This window comes from Venustampulla echinocandica (assembly GCF_003357145.1).
Source record: "Venustampulla echinocandica strain BP 5553 chromosome Unknown scaffold_4, whole genome shotgun sequence".
Taxonomy (NCBI): domain Eukaryota; kingdom Fungi; phylum Ascomycota; class Leotiomycetes; order Helotiales; family Pleuroascaceae; genus Venustampulla; species Venustampulla echinocandica.
In genome coordinates, this window is record NW_022474209.1 from 986,844 (window position 1) to 1,004,148 (window position 17,305).

At 47.0% G+C, this 17,305-nt stretch overlaps 4 protein-coding genes across 4 annotated transcripts; 3 read left to right on the forward strand and 1 right to left on the reverse strand.

Annotated features, from left to right (window-relative positions):
* Positions 1–389: 389 nt before the first annotated feature.
* BP5553_06617 (uncharacterized protein) lies at positions 390–2,603 on the reverse strand (the record flags this gene model as incomplete). The annotated part of the gene is made up of 1 exon (XM_032015240.1): positions 390–2,603. The coding sequence occupies one exon, from the start codon at positions 2,601–2,603 to the stop codon at positions 390–392; it is 2,214 nt and encodes a 737-aa protein (XP_031868661.1).
* A 2,152-nt stretch (positions 2,604–4,755) lies between these two features.
* On the forward strand, positions 4,756–5,867 carry BP5553_06618 (uncharacterized protein; the record flags this gene model as incomplete). The annotated part of the gene is made up of 3 exons (XM_032015241.1): positions 4,756–4,828; positions 4,960–5,512; positions 5,597–5,867. 3 exons carry the CDS (start codon positions 4,756–4,758, stop codon positions 5,865–5,867), a joined length of 897 nt encoding a protein of 298 aa, XP_031868662.1.
* Positions 5,868–6,852: 985 nt separating this feature from the next.
* Positions 6,853–8,967, forward strand: BP5553_06619 (putative Glutamyl-tRNA(Gln) amidotransferase subunit A; the record flags this gene model as incomplete). The annotated part of the gene is made up of 4 exons (XM_032015242.1): positions 6,853–7,159; positions 7,208–8,609; positions 8,667–8,743; positions 8,798–8,967. 4 exons carry the CDS (start codon positions 6,853–6,855, stop codon positions 8,965–8,967), a joined length of 1,956 nt encoding a protein of 651 aa, XP_031868663.1.
* Positions 8,968–10,799: 1,832 nt separating this feature from the next.
* Positions 10,800–12,939, forward strand: BP5553_06620 (uncharacterized protein; the record flags this gene model as incomplete). Its single annotated transcript, XM_032015243.1, has 2 exons — positions 10,800–11,793; positions 11,846–12,939. 2 exons carry the CDS (start codon positions 10,800–10,802, stop codon positions 12,937–12,939), a joined length of 2,088 nt encoding a protein of 695 aa, XP_031868664.1.
* Positions 12,940–17,305: the final 4,366 nt, after the last annotated feature.

The following is a 17,305-nucleotide window of genomic DNA, read 5'->3' on the forward strand; positions in this document are numbered from 1 at the left end:
TCGTACTCGTACACTACGAGTACGAGTTACGAGTATGGCTCGGACAACGGCTAAAGGTCGGCTAGTTAAACTGTCGTCGCCTTAGTTAGAAGCCGCTAAGGAAGAACAACAGAATAAAATCATTTTTGTTAGATAGATAGGTAGGTAGATAAGGTAGGCACTCACTCATATGTGCGGCTCACGAGAGGGTGAGGGTATTTATAACGGTTATGTGTTGATGTAGGTAACCTTTCTCATGCACTAGACTTTGGTCGTTAGGGACTTTATATCGACGCAACTCACTCGGTCGATTGTCCAACCCTATCCACTCGAAATTGTATTTCGCGATGCATTCATAACTTTGAAGGACTGTCAGATCTTACAAGCAAATCATTATAAAGTTACGTCATTCAAGCCTTGTTGCTTCTATTCTCTCCATCTTCCAGCCACTTTGTCCAGCGCTCATCTCGGTTCTTCGAGTCATCCCATTTTTCATTTTTGGGCTTTGGCAAATTGTCAGATATAATTTTCCAGCTCCAGAACTCCTTAAGAATCCCGTTATCACCATAAGGCTCCTGCTGAATGAACCTACGCCACCTCTGCACAGTCCTTAGCGCCACCTCCTCCGTTACCGCAAACCATTCCGTATGTTCCGTCTCGGAGCCTTTTTTGCCCCTGCATTTGGTGCATTTCAAGATTTGGTTAAAGTTGCGAAGCTCAGCGTGAACAAGCCGCTCAATCTTCCAGTACAACTTAAGAGGTCTGTCCTCGGGATCTTCAACTCTCGCCAAATCTAATAGCCCGCAGCTTGTTCTAAGACTATTGATTCGGCCGGGAATATCAGCCGATTTACCAATCTTCAACATCGGTGGTCCTTCGGGGAAATTCTGTTGGAAGTATTCTGGCGCTTTTAGGATGTAGACGTGCCCTTCTTTGTCTACACCATCCATGATCTCGCGACGAACGGCGTAATCAATGAAGAGGGGGGTGTTAGGTCGATATACTTTGTTAGTTGATTCAGGCGCCGGAATCTGGCGTTCCGTATTTGGGTTGGATAGAGGTGGAGTTACGGCGGCTAAAGATCTGGCCAATTGGTCTAAACATGTATCATCCTTTGACCTCTGGCGCTGGGGTATCTTCTGAGGTCCCAATCGAGGGTTTCCTGCGCCCACGGGTTCCTTATAAAAACCATCCCAAGACGTCGGGGAGAACGAAGCTGGAACGGAAATAGCTGTCATTTCAGAAACAGTGTCCGTTCTTGCTACCACGTCGCGCGGAACATCAGAGTCTAGCATATGGGGGGTGGATGAGGTGAGAGCTGGCCCTGTTGCAGCTTCTGGCTGGCCATTTACACTTGGTCTCGGTGTATTTGTGATACCTGAGGCCTCGAGGATTAAAGCAGCTGCAGATAATGTCGAACCATTCGGTGTTGATGTGGACGGACTCAAGAGGGAAAGCTGTGCGTTTGGGATTGGAAAGCTAAAATCAAGGGAGGTCCTTTGGGGAGCGGTTGAAGAAATTAAGACTTCCATCGTTTTGGTGCTAGTCGCGCTTGCTTCGTGACCTGGTTGTGTGGCTGTCACTTGAGCATCAGCAACGACAAAACTAGGTTGTGGGGGATTGCTTCTCCGTCTGGCGTGCCCATTCGATGAGGTGTGAGTTGGGGCATCTAGGAATGGAGATTCAACTGAGGATCCAGGTGCTGGGATTACTCCGCTTAGTCCTGCAACCGGGCTTTGCAAGGTAGAAGCGAGGCGGATTTGAGACGGTGCATTTTGAAGAGAGCTACCTTGACTCCCACCGTACAACTGTTGGTCACCGGAGCCCCGTGTATGTTGCGGCTCATTGCTACTCGTAGACGGGGTACTTCGGCTTCGCGTGTGTCGAGTTTGTACAGAAGGAGGGAATGGGGTGCTAGATTTCGGTTCAATAGTAGTCTCGGGTATTAGGCCCAGGTTAGGCAGGCTCTGGGTGTGGCCACTAGTTTCCGTCGTGGCTATGGGTATTCGATTATTTTGGGCCGTCAATGGCGGCTGTGGAGAAGTTGCGCTGGCTGCAGACTCCATTCCAAAAGACTTCCGGAAACGGTGTGGCAACGAGGGTGACATGGTCACTGTTGGTGCTGGGTGGATTGAAAGTTGGAAATTGCGAACGTGTCGAATTGCGTTCAAGAGTTCTTCTACTTCTCCATTACCATCCCCATTCCAGTGAGCCTCAATCCCGTCGTAGTATTTTTGGAATTTTTGCTTTTTGTGGTGGGTCTCGCAGAAAAAGATCCTCATGACAAACCAAGAGTACTCGAACGATGTCGCTCGAACTTTGCTCATGACTTCTGTTGCCTGCTGATATAGGTCGGGGTGAGAGGTTTCGAAATCCCGACTGCTCCATGGGCAGCGGTAATACCTGGCACTATTCCCGCGGCGGGCGTATGCCAGACACTGGAACCGAACCTCATCATTTTCGTCGGAGAGTTGTGCTATGATTTCGCTTAGAGTGCAAACACGGCATGCCAATGCTTCAATTGGGGTTGGGGTGGAGGGAGTGGAGGGGGTGGAGGCTTGAGATCGAGATCGAGATATAGAAGTGGACGGGGGAGTGGATGGGGGAGTAGATGGAGAAAACATAGTTGTTATCTTGACGATCTTGGCCAAACTCGATACTACACAAGATCGAGGCACTGCCCGACAGCTGGGGAAAAGGCAGTCATATATCAAAGAATACCTAGATACGTACATGTACTTCATCCCTTTACGGAGCAACCTCGGCCTCTAAATGGAGAGCGGAGGTTAGGATGCCCAGCCCCCCTTCTTGTGTAACCACCGAATCCATTGTGTTGGTATTAGGTTTCGGCCGGGAAAACTAGAAGCGATCCGGCCAACAGGGAGCCAATGGTTCAGCTGCAGCCACTCTGCAGAGTATTCCACAATCGTCGTGGACCCGGGGTAATGGTAAGGCAATTGTCTCCTAATTTCCGCCTTCGCCGCAAAAAGCGCTTCCGTGACGCGATCCGACTCCCCACGGGAAACCCGAGCGCTCGAACTCCCTAGCCACGTTTCCCAGCGGTCCGAGCCTTCATCATGCTGATACGAAGTACTGGGTTCTGTCAATCCTCTCTTCCACGTACGGAGTACTCCGCAAGCCTCTACCCCCGCACTGGAGACTAAATATAACAGCGAGTGAGTTGTATATTTAGCTAGGTGGGTTCCAAAAGTGTATGGTGAATCACGGCATTGATGGCGTGAAGGTTGGCATACGCTGCTAAAACGGGGTTTTCTTAAAGTCGAGGTCATGCACTACGCACTTAGTACCTAAATAGTACCTGAATTCTATTAGCTCAAATCGCTGATGATCGGCAGCCACTGTGAAGACAGCTAGCCTATGGGTTCAAAATAGGCCTCCAAACCGTATCCTTGGCAAGGTACGAAGCACCCACCTGCTGGTCTCGTTTAAGTCATTTCGGGCAAGATTTCCCCTGCCCATGGAAAGCCCTATCCGCTCACCGAGTTGGTGTTACCAGCATGCTGATCCCACAGCGGCACAGGCTACCTACCTTACGAACAGATCGGGGTGCTGTAGAATAGTGCGGAGTAGTGGCATTTTCTCAAGCTTGTTATATAATTAGAATATCCCTCCTACAATACTCTTCCGGCATACAGCCCTAGCAAATGTCACAACTTATAAGGGTATATCTCCTTATCGTGGTTAAAATAAAATTGTTTTTTCGCATTAAGATAGCTTGACATAGTTAAGATCACTAGATTATCTCTATGTCGATACGAGCTCAGAGGGGAGCGCATGGAGAAGTATTTTAGTACCATTTCCTAGTTGAGCTGTCTTCTCGGACTAGTACAGATATTTGTGGCCCAAGGCAAAATGGTTTAGCGAGCAGGGGGAAAAGAAAGAACAAGAAATACGAAGTACGCCGACCTAGCAATTGTACAATGCCGTGATCCTGTGATAACCTCGACGATTATTTTGCTTAGCCCTGCGATTTTGCTCTCACTCTTCTGACTTTATTCTTACTCTTCCGACTTTACTCTACGACTAGAATACAAGAGCTTTTACAATAGAAAAACTTTCCGTTAATCTATCTTACGTTACCTAACACCCTACCTACAGATTTCAAAAGCTGTTAGCATGGCACAAGCCTAAGCGTCTTAACATAGCAAGGATCACACGATCATCTTAAACCCATCTTATTTGAAATATTTTCAATGGCGTTTAATATTAAAATCCCGAAAGTAAATAAACGGGAGTTTTGACGGGGAAAAATCGCGGACAAATCATAAAAATATGTTTGTGAAATTGACATACGTGGCATCCAGTTGATTTGCTAAATTGTCCAACCGGGCTTAGCAGATCCCGTCGTCGTGGTCTTCGAATGTATTATATATCGTGTTGCCAGAAAGGGAACGCAGCAAGTACCGAATACAATAATGCATGATCGTCCTCGATCAAGTATCAAGTACTAATATATGCGCAAGATCTGGGCGCACAGCCAAAACGCCAATTTCCAGATTGTGGCTCAGCCCTCCCACGTGTGGCGATGGGTACTTCGTGCCCAATCGTATTTTTCACGACGCCGCGATGAGACATTAACGAGTACGACCTTCACTGTATTTTGACGGTTGCCGGTCTCATTTGCGTCGTTTAGGCACAGTTTTGCTTGGCCATGGTGCGTGTATATAACTTACCTGCTCTTGTTTTGTGGCAATGCTATTGCGTCGCATAGCTGCAAAATATCGCAATTAGCTACAATTTACAAAAATTGAAGATATGAGGGTTTCTAGCTACTCGTATGTTGTGATCGCTGCTATTGCTGGAGGAGCGGTTGCTCAAGATACAACTAGTAAGCGCATTGCTATTTTCTATGTGTCCTTGTGCGCACTTCAACTACCTAACTTAAGGGCAATATCGCCTCATGATTCACGACCGATTTGCTCGGGCGCTCATAATGCTGATTACTAACCTTTGGATTAGCGGAATCGTCCTGCCCCAAGCAGTTCTACAATCAAGACGCCCTCTTGTTTAACTCCACAAATATAGCCTCCTTGGCTGACTGCACAAAACTCAATTACGCGTGCCGCACCACGGCGGCGCCCTTCTATGAGATGAGGAGATACGATTCCACAACCGGGCCAGCACCAAACAACTGTACAGAATTTTTAAGGAACGTCTTTGTCCAGAAAGGGGTCAATGGCTCACTCTCTATCCCTGGTGTGGTTACTATCAGTCAAGCGGCGTTCCGGGGACAGTGGTCGATAAATCGACTATCTGATAATCCTACGCCAGAGTATCCGCTGAATGTGACGGATCTGGAGCTACCAGATTTGGTCAACATAACGACCTCCGGGGGATCTGGGATATTTGCGATTGAATATGCGGATAAGATTAAGAGTGTGAAAGTCCCGAAACTCGAGCAGGCGAGCAAGATAAACTTCAATCTATCTGGGGTGAGTCCACCGGCCATCAGCTTGTCGTTCCCGAGCTTGCGAAGGGTGAATTCGATATTTTTGATAGGAAATATCGATGCGTAAGTCTCCAAAATAGAACTTTGCCCCCGCTACCTTCTCGCCGTTTGTTATTTTGGGAAATGGAACTGATAATGGAAAATTAGTGTCGACCTTCCCGCCTTGGACTACATGAGGCAAATCAATATCACGTCGATAGGAAATCTAGACTGCGTGGGTCTTGCTGCACAGGTGGTGAGTTCCACCCCGACTTACGGGATCCGGAACAATGATTCGGTGATCTGCTTTTCGAAGAAGTCAAATATTACTACGTATAACATGAGTCAACCTAAAAAGACTGGTATTGGGAGAAAGCTCGGAGTGAGCGGGGCATTGGTGGTGTTGGGATTTGTAGGATGTCTCGGTTTCGCATTATAATAAGCAGTAGGGGAATAGAGTCTAGGTCTTCGCAGACTTATGTATACAAATTAGATGTTAATGGAGGACGATGCGCTTGTGCTTCGTTTTGTGCGAGATACTGGATATGTAATATACGGAGTATACAATACGCGGAGTATGGCAATTATCATATACTTCTTGGGTGAATCGAAGTCGTTCAGGTTTCGGTTATAGACTAAGGTACTGAGTTAACCGCTCCGATATCGCGTCTACCGCGTGTTTTGTAGACTCAAGTGACAAATGTAAAGTAATAATGATGTCGCGCGGTTGAAGACAAAAGAAGTTCAAGGAGTGGGATGGAAACCCGGGATTGTATTCTTATCTGTCTACTCCGTGCGGAGTACTTCGTATCATACTGTATGTACCAATAGTGCTACAGCACATTCTTATCTTGCCAAGCATTTCCGTATCGAAATTAGCACTCGCCTCGGCACGACGTCCCCTTTTTTGGCAAATTACATCGTGTGGCAGCAACCCACTCCCAGCAGTTGGGTCAATTACGTACAGATCCTTTTGTTTTGGGCTTTATCTACTCTGTACTTCATGCTCGATCCCTTAATTACCCGTTGGCCTTAGCTAGCGGGTACTCCTACGGGTCGCCAATCGGGGGAGAGTGGTTTCTTCATGATTGCCATTCATCCTCTTATCCCCATGTCAACCTACCGCTATCCATGCTCGCCTCGTGTGAGCCATGCTCCTTATCTATGGAGACGCCTAGATATATGACAACGGCGAAAATAATAACCCGATGGTTTGGTTTAGTGACCTTCGATCCCCTGTCGGGGTGATATGGTATTTCGTACCTGGAGCTAATTCCAGGTACGACGACCGAGGTTCCGACGATTACAGTGGGTGTTATGACATTCCCATAATCCTTTTCCGTTTCTCTATATAACTGTCTCTTATGTCTCCCAGATTTTATCTTTAATCCATCCATTCTTTTCTCGCTGGTCATTCATTGGCTATGGCTCCCAAGTTCCTCCGCACTGTTTTCGCCGCTCTGGTGCTTGTTGCCTCAACCACCGCTGAGATCTCGGAGTCGGGCAAGACAGTTATTGTCAATGGCATTGCCTACTATGCTGCTCCTGAGGCCGTATCCATTATTGATGCTACTCCGGATATGCTGAAGCATGCATCGACAACTGGAGTTGACCTGATCCCACTGACGGTCTTTGCGGATTCATCCAGATCCTTCACCACTGAAGTTTTCAGATCTCTCGTCGCAAACTACACCGCCACTGACGATGTGTTCAATACCGGGTTTCTGCAAGGTATGCTCTAGTTCCAATACCTTCCACCGGCTACTGACTTCCTCCCAGCGATCTACCTCAAGCATGTCGGCTCCTCCCCGGCAACAGTGAAGTACCCCCTCGGTGCAGCCCTCACTCAATACGGTACAAAGCTTTTCATGCCGGCTCGCGCGTATACCTCCTCGGTCAAAAGCCAAGGGCAAACCTTCACTGGATGGCGTACCGAAATTCCTGCAGGACCATACTTCATGTCCCCACGAACTGGAAACGTCTACCAAGCATATAGACTCTACTCGGACGAACAAGGTGCTTTCACCGAAGGGTTGAAGCCGAACGCCGATGGAAGTTACTCCGTGCTGAGTGCCGCAGTTCCAGGAGATCACTCACCGACGATTGGCGTCCCTTCCAGGCTATACTACACCAAAACGGCAGATAAGCCTCTTGCAGGAGTTAGACTTGGAGTGAAAGATATCTACGACATCAAGGGCGTCAAAACCGGTAATGGAAACAGAGCATACTACGATCTCTACCCACCGCGCGCAGCCACGTGCCCTGCAGTCCAGCGCCTAATCGACGCTGGCGCTGTGATCATTGGTAAAATGAAGACGTCCCAATTCGCAAACGGCGAAAGTCCCACTGCCGATTGGGTTGACTATCATTGTCCCTTCAACGCTCGCGGAGACGGATATCAAGACCCCTCCTCTTCTTCCTCCGGCCCAGGAGCAGGAATCGGTGCTTATTCATGGCTCGACATCGGGTTGGGTTCCGACACAGGTGGTTCCATCCGGGGTCCATCAGGGTCGAACGGATGCTACGGAAACCGTCCCTCCCACGGTCTCGTCACCCTCGACGGGGTGATGCCGCTTTCCCCTGCCCTTGATACCGCCGGATTCCTCACACGTGATCCAATCCTCTGGCACGCAGCTTCAAAAGCTCTCTATGGCACAAACATCACATCTGACTTCCCCTCGCTGCCAAAGAAGATCCTTACTTCTGGATTTCCCACCACGGCACGAACAGAAGCTCAAACCATTCTCTTAGACTTCCTCTCCAAACTCCAGGATTTCTTGAAAGCCCCCGCCCCAACAGCAATTGTTCCCGCCACGCTCTGGGCCGCTTCCCCACCAGCAGAGGCAGGCAATGCCTCACTCTCCAATCTCTTAAACCTTGCGTACCCAACAGTCATCTCACAACAACAATACAATCTGCTTACTCTCCCATTCTACGCCGATTACGCAGCGGCCCACAACGGCAAACGACCATTTGTCAACCCAACACCATTGATTAGATGGGCGTTTGGGCAGGTTAATATGACTGCTGATGCAACGGAGAGCGCTTTGAGGAATGCTACCATTTTCAGGACGTGGTGGGAGAAGGAAGTCATTGTGCCAAGTAAGGAAAGTTGCAGCGAGAGTATTTTGGTTTACACTCAGTCCAGTGGAAACCCCAGTTACAGAAATATTTACGGAGGGTAAGAACCAGCCAATTTAATCCATGGAGGAGCCGTGCTAATATAAATGTATTGTAGTCAACCAGGAATTCCAACAGGAATTAGTGTTGGAAGACTATCTGGCTTCGCCGAGGAGCCGGACATGGTATTCCCTAGTAAGTCATAACCTCTCATCTCTCTTTATAGATCTCGAACTGACCATTCCCAAGTTGGACAAGCCTCATACAACTCTACTATTACTCTCCAAGAAGAAGTGCTACCTGTTGCTGTTAGTATCGTCGCGGCAAAGGGATGCGATGGCATGATCTTCACCTTGGCAGAGAAGCTTTTAGCAGCTGGCATCTTGAAAATCCCAAAGACTGGAAGTGTAACATTTTAAGAACGGGAGCTCTGTTCTAACCAAAAGCGTGTTTGCTGGTTAGCTGTTTTACTACTACCTACCTTATACTAGCTTTTGTAATTTTACATTACCAATATAATTCCTTTGTACAAGTCCTCCATGCTTTAACCCTCGTGTCCCATGTGGAAATTAAGTGGTTTAATATAATCCCCAACTGCGTGCTGAAATATACGCTTCTCCTCGTAGCTCGAGCATGTGCGCTCGGGCACTACATCGCTAAACAGCATCAAGTTTCAGGCTTTCTTTTAACGACATTTCTTCCCTCTGAATCCGTATTCTCGAAACCTTTTATTGTGTTACTATTTAGCATGCTATAGTATTCGACTCTTGTCTTGTAATCGCGTGGTTACCCGAATCCAGCGATTTTTATCCCCATTAATTGTTTTAATTGGTTTCCATCCAATCGAGACTCGGTGCTGCCAAGTGGCTAGCGGTATTTCATTCAGTGAAGTGTAGCTGAAGCCTTTAGTTGGCTGAGGGGGCTATTCAGTATGTTTTAGCGGTTTTCAGGAAGCGGTGCCTCCTTGACTATCTGTTTAGAATTTTCCTGCTCGGCTTTTGAGAATCATGTATGACATCTATTGCGGAGTTATTATATTCTAAGCAGAGTGGGCCATGATCCGATTTTGTCGAAAGCCAAACTCTCTATGTCGATGTACCATAGTTTGTTTACTTAAACATGATATCAACAGTAGATTAGAGACTACTGTTTCGGCTAGCATGTTCTCCAAATCCTGCATACACCCGTAGTTAACATGATCGACCATTCGACTGGCTACAATCTATGTAGTTTGCTAGTTTTAAGTTTAGGATAATCAAAACCGGGCTTGAAAACTTTGCTATTGGGATCCTTTTGGTTCATGCAGTATTTTCTTTGTCTTTGGAATTGTTGTTTGGGTGATTCATTGGTACTTCGGACATCAGTATGTGCAAATGGGAAAGGACGCTACAATTAATTTCCGTTATGCACCAAAGTTGGTGCTTGATAATGACTGCATCTGCTATTGATTCTCATGTTATTCCTTATTATATCAATCAAGCTGTGATGAAAAAGCTGAGCCCACCCGTTAAGACTTAGCAGCTAGTTCTATCTCGCGATATTTGATTAGTTATGTACCTATGTACACTGGTGAATCTCCTGAGATCTTGAACCATGCTATGGACCGGGCATTAAGTGGATTCATTACTATGATTTGGGATGGTGAAGTTAAAGTTTGAGCCCTTACCTTTCTCCCCCAGTGTTCTTCTCGAATCAGGGAAGTAACGTTGACACCAAGCGCTTCCATCGTCACCGCTCTCCTCCAAAATCGATTAACTGCCTACCTACATAGCTATAACCAGACGGTGTATCTTCTTACCTTATTCCAAATCCCCGTGATCACTGGTATCAACGAAGCGAGGCGCGTTATACTTCCTCTACCGTAATTATCTAAACAACAAAGGCTCCTTAGGCGACCGTCATCTTTCTCACCCACTCACTTTCTCCCACGCAACACAGTTTCTCAATTATTTTGAACTGGACTGGTACTATTTTATTTGACAAGGAACTACTAATGGCGCCCTAGTAGTTGCGGAATAACAAGTGAGTTAACCTCAACCTACGTGGTTTGCTTGGTTAATTGAGCCTCCCGGACTCCAAAGTCACGACCTCGTTGACAGATCGCGATCTGCGAAGGAGCATAGATTGCAATCCATAATCCGCGGTTGCTTATCTGTTTTACTTATCAGGTAGCCTCTGTTAGTATTATCTTGTGGGCGCATCTCATCGAATCCCGCATCATCAGAAACCCCAGCTGTTTCCGGAAGTCACGATGTGGGCAGCGATACTTAGCCGACCACCCACCCAGCGAGACAGAGTTGCTGGCCCAACATACAAGATTCTCAAGAGGAAGAGTCTGGCTAGCCAGGGACCTTCCGAACACTCGACTGACTTCGAATCGACAAATTTGACCCCACTGCCAGTTGGCGACGCGTTTCGAACAACCTCACATCTTCAAGTTCCAAACCACACCCAACCTCAATCGTCGCACGTATCAGCGACTGAAATATCCGCACCAGGGACCTCAAAGGTGCATTCGGTGCCGGCCCAAGCTAGAGAAACCATGTCGCAAATCAACAATACCATCAGCCCATACAAAACTATCGGACCTGGTGTCGTTGACTCTTTGGAGCGAAACCCTGACTTGCCATCCAAAAGCAATGCAGACGGTTCTCCCAAGTCAGTTTCCATCACACCAAAGTCCATTACCTACACAACGGTCGGTTCCCTCGTCGATCCAAGTGTGAAGCATAATTTCTCTGCTCCCAATCGTCTTCAGCGTGAAGGCTCCGGTCGACAACCTTTGATGTCGATGGGCCAGAGAGGACAATACGAGTACCATCAACCACCTCAAAGCACACTGCCGCCGCTACTGAGAGCAAATGCCCTGGCCTACGCTAAACACATTGCCAATAGTCCCTACAATAAGCCAAAGCTCAATCAAGGGGCATACCGAACACCAAATCCCATCTCAACCACCACCCCACAAGAGAGAATGGGACTGACAGACCAAGAAATGGATGAGTTCAGGGAGCTCCAGCGGCTAAGGGAGGTCTCTGGCAATATGGCCTCGACTTCATACACGCCTACACCTTCCTCCTCCAGTAGGCTTTCAGTAAATGCCCCAACCTTCGGTATGAGACTGCATATGGGAGTAGGCGATGACCAAGCCAGAATTTCGATGGGATCTGTGCCCGAAGAAGATAATATCATAATCCAACAGCAGGTTTTGGCGACAGATAACGCGTATACGAGACTCCATTCTGGTAAGTGGCCAGTCGAGGCTCCTCAGAAGAATATCAGCTAATTGCAATACAGCTCGAAATACCCCTCGGATACCCTCCCCTGAGCAACTTCCCGAATACACCGTTTCCTCTCCCCCGAGCAGAAGCCAAAATCAACCTGGAGGTGAAATGAATCAAGGATACCGATTCCCCCGTCCTAGCATCCGATCGCGTCCCACAACACATCCCAACCCTCTCCTCGCTGCCTCCGCATCTCAGTCAAATGCAGATCACAGTCGCCCACCTAGATACCCGCGCCCTTTAACGGCAGGACCTCCTGGCCAGCGACAATACCCAGCAGCCATCACCAGACCGGCTGTAGCCGGCATGGACCATGTCTCAGTAAATACTCTGCTGTCCTCAAGCCATATGCCTCCTAGAAGCCACTACAATATCAACCTACAACGTGGCAGTCACAATATCTCTTCGCGAGAGGCAAATTACTCTAAGGTACCGGCCGTCAATATCTATGGCACTAGAGTCCAGCCTCCAATAGGTCATGCAGCGCGACACAACCCGGGCTCCAAATGTGTCTATTCTCGTGGCCCTCCAACAACTATTGATACACTTCCTCCTCACTCAGTTGCACAGTATTATCCATATGGAATGCCCAGCGACATGGCCGGTGTATTCACCCCGCTTTCTGAATCGAAGCAAAAGGAGATTGATGACCTAACTCTCTCTGCCGAGGAAAAGAATATCCAAAGAAAGAAGCAATTAGATGACATGTTCTACAGCGGCCAAAGACAATTTGCAACCATGGAAGTTAAACATTACTTCAACGAACTGGCTAAGCGTCCGAACCTTGAGAATAAATTTGGCCCAATTGCCCCCCCAAAGAGTGGTTTCCATCCTGGTCTAGTTGCCAAGAAGCCCATTACAGAAGAGGAGATGGGGAATATGACCGTTGCTGAAGCCGCAAAACCTTTCATTGAGGCTGCATTCGGTACCTTGCTTTCATATGCTGAAGAGGGACCGGCTTCTAGAAAGGTCCTCAGCGGCTTTGCCCCAGCTCCACATTGGCAGATTGACGACAGCAATGCAGGAATTCAAAGTTACTTTGGGGGGGATTGGGGTCTTCTACCACCAAGATTTGATAGAGACCATTACCGTCATGCGGACTTTTAAGTCCTCTGGACATTGTGGTTCACTAAAGTTAATTGTGTTGAGTTTACCTACTCCTTTTATTAAAGTTCTGACCTCTAATGTTTCTGATTTTAGCTTTACTGATTCTTCACTTCGACAAGTAGCTTGTACCATAAAATCAGGAAGCATGTGTGCATTTCGTTTTAGGCTACCATTCTCGTCTATTGTTCGCCTAAATATCTTGACCATTGCTGGCTAAACCGTGGTCCCGGCGTATGTCAACGGCGCATTTTATGTGTACTGGTTTCTTTTCCAGATTGTAACAGCAAGGTTTCTGATTTGACGAAATTCAATGGGGGACGAAGGACTATCATGATGTTACTGTTCGCATTGCTGAGATGGCGTATGGAGCTGGATGGATACCCTTTGCAGGATTGTAACTAGCTTACTTTGCACCAATGAAATAAAATGAACTTGACTTTGTCGGGCATGATTGCCAATGTGATGCGGGGTTTATGCTGCCGTGGAATAAGTATGATATTTTGCTTAGCCTTTTACTAATGGATACGGATTACATATGACGATTCTTCAACACGCAAATCCTCACTGTTGGCATAGGTGAAGGACTCTTTGTCTCGAGGAAGTAGGTTTCGGCGAAACACACTCCCACCTCTCAATATATTTAAGAAATGCTACTAAAGTCTTATTTCTTTCCTACTTAAGTCAGCTTCTTAGACATCTTGTTTCAACATAGTTGCATGGGTAGGCTGCATCCGCTGTGCATTGAACTTTGTCATACACGGTACATCCAGTGGTTCTCGTCTAGCTTTTGGTGGCTAACACAATTTATAAGGCCAAACAAGTGATTAGCATCCCTCCTGCCATTTAGGGCCAAATTATACTTACAACAGGCTAACTTTAGGATGTATGAGGAGAATTCACGAGTTGTACCTCGAATGTCTCCGTTTACTATCATTTTCGTCAACCAGCACTGTTCCTCTCCTCCAAGCTCGGTTGGACTTTGAGAGTACTTAACCCCAGTATAATATTCGCATTTTCTTCAAGAACTATATCAAGGGAAACTTCAAGTCAAGGTCACTACAGCACAAATTATCTGCAGGCTGCTGGAGATAAATACAACTGACCTCATTCGCCACTAGTGCATTTCTTGATCCTACTCGAGACATTCCCTAGTCTCTAAGAATTTCTTTTTTACTACCTTCCTATTCCTGGATCACGACGCAGGCCCGGAAACTACGGAAATTTGACGAAGAATCATATCGTAGGGGATAGCATATTCAGCTACTCGTGAAATCACATGGCAGAAGCTGTACGCTCCAGTTTCTTTTTTAAATTAGGCGCCGCAAATTATGACTTTAGCCGGCTGATGTCATTCCAGGTGGTCCCAAAAGATCGTGAATAAAGGCTGCATTTCATATATAGAGTATTCTTGGCGAATCAACGAAGTGATCTCGGAGGCCCCACCCCACAGCTATGAGAATTGTACCTCCGGAGACTTGTCTTCCATCCTTCTCATATTGGGGTGGGGCTGAATATCGACAAGAAGTTATTGTTGGGGTGCCTTCGGGTGTAAAATTTTACGTGTCCCTCCGGGTAAAATAACAACAAAGGGTTTCTGGGGTCTAGTAGGGTACAGTTGTTTTTAAGCCGCTTCAGACCACGACTCAGGATTGAGGGCAGGATCTAGGGAAACTTTTTTCCAAAATACAAAACATAATCTACTAGGATCCGCCAAGTATGCATCAAGCCACCACAAAATTCCAGGTTGCCACGAGTGTGTCACAATCGCGGCGCAATTGTTTCTCCTACAGTGTCTTTGCATCAAACAAGCAGTTATGCTGAGTTGGCCAGCAAATTCTAGTCAGAAAGCCTCGTTTCTTACGGGACAGTCAATTTGCTATTCAAAATAGGAACTAGAACTTGCTGCATCCTGTCTGAAAAGTAAGTGCTGGTCGACAGTATTTCGAAGTTAGATGACGTCGATGATAGTTTAATAATGTTGAATTATTTCCATGGAACCTTCATTTTAGACCGCTACAACAGTTGATTTTTGATCTCCATATTCAAATCAAACAGACTGATTGGGCTGCGGCAGAATTTAAATCAATATCGCAGATTTGGAGCTTGTTATCGCGATATTTTTCTTTGGCTTATCGTTTTCCGTGCCCCTAAGTCTTGCTGTATCTGCGATGCTGATATCAGAGTATTCAGACGAGAAGTTGAACAGAGGCGCTTGAGGAGGGAAATTCCCCATAGATTGGGATTACCAATTGATGATGGAATTTTTCTCGGCACGGTGAGAAACGTGGTCAAGATATAGCAACCTGTTTAATACGATATTGCAAGTTGCCATTCTGAACTTCTTGCCGTCGAGCTCGGATTTGGTGGATCGCTTGAATTGGGATGCTCGACCTCGGCTCCCTAGTTCGGGTGGCTCTTCTCCAACACGGACTTGATAGTTTGAGGATTTATGTATTGTGCTGAGCACCAAAGTATAAATTTTTCTTCAGAGGGCTGAACCTTCGACAGGTGCAAGGTCGGTGGGCGACCATTCTAAAGTGAAATCGTCTGCTCGTCAAGGGATGATATCTCTTTGATTCCGTCCTCAAATTCCAATGGGCATTTCGATCTCCAGTGGACGCAACTAAGCACTGAAAATTCGAGAGAGCAATTTATTGTAGGTCTCCATGTTCTATGCTCACTATCTAGTAATGAGCCCAAATGCCACGACTTCCATCTCCCAAACATGCCGATCTGGGCCCGCGGAATCGAACCAACTAGAGACATGATCTGACCGAGCGGCGTTTTGTTGCGGTTTGAGCTTTGAAGCCATTGACCCCGCGGAGTCGGCTCGGGGCTGGCGAAGGGGGAGAGACATCTTGGCATCGCCACACGCTACGGGCGGAGTTTCCAAGCAAATCCTATCCAATCCCCCCCCTGTAGGTGTCTTAAAATTGCGGAGGTAAGTCAGCCCGGGAAATTCCCATTTAAGCGTGCTTTTGATCGCGCTCGGTACCTTCCGCCCATCACGAAATCACTCCGCCTCGTATAACGGTTCAGCACAAGTAAGCGGGGTGAGACCAGATCTTGCCTCGCCACCGAGAGACCTTGGCTGAGCGCCTGGGCAGACCATAGAAAAGCTTCAGGACTGGCGACCCAGCGACCTGCTGTCTGGCACGAAGATTGGCGGGGCAACAATCCACAGCCACCAGAAGAGCGAGCACTACCACTACCACTACCACTACCACTACCACTACCACTACCACTACCACTACCACTACCACAGCCACCAGAATCTGCAGTGGAACCTCGTAGGTTCCGGCCCACTGGCTCAATAAAGTCAACTAGGCCGCATCCGCCACAGATTGTACTCTCCTTACTCGCTATGCTAAGGGTCTGATATGAGTACCGGCATGACTCAACTGTAACCTGGCGCCTTTTGCTTGCATCTATAGGGTGGTCAACTCCCTTGTGTAACTGCCCCTTTGCCCAACCTGGTACTCAGATGACACCTGCCGTCCCTTGGCTGATCCTCCCCACAGCGATCCTCCACACAGCAACGTGTAGGTGACAAAGCTCAAAACATGGTGCCTTTCTCGTTATTAATTCTACTCCTTTTGTCCTCTATCGCCCGTCTTCTTTACTTCTACGTCTGGCTTTAATCTTCCTTTGCTATGGCGGCGACACCAAATTCCCTAGACATGGATATAGTATCCATCTGCTTTGGGTTTTCACTAGGGTTCTGTGTTCTCACAAGCTCGAAAGCTGCTCGTCAAACGTTTACCATCTATCGAAGGACACACAGTCTACGCTATGTCTATATATGGATGATCTGGACAGAAATAACGGTTAATCTCGCAATGGCTATTCTTTCCTGGTTGCTTGTTCGTGGTAATATCCGTGGATCGTAAGTCCAATTACACTTATATATATTACAAACCAGATTTGCCTAATAAATTACTCTAGTTTTGGCTTGTTCTTTATAATTGGTAAGATAGTGACCTTTGATTGCTTCGGGTTCTGTGCTGCGCTAAACAATTCGCAATATATAGTTTCTTTATGGGTACTTCAGGTATACAGCTTCCCACTCACAAATTGTTTACAGATGTTTATAGCCTCGCAGATACAATGTCTGATTCAAATTATTGCTAACCGCGTTGGCCTCATTATAATGAACAAGCGAAAAGTCGGTATTTTGAAGTGGACTTTATTCGTCCTTGTCGGTCTTATTAATATCTCAGTTTATTGTGTTTGGATTCCCGCCCGCATGGAGGTTTCGCAAACCTTTGTCTTTACTAATAACATATGGGATCGGATTGAAAAGGTCCTATTCCTCATTATTGACGGGGTTCTTAATGGATTATTCATTTACCTAGTCCGAGCCGAA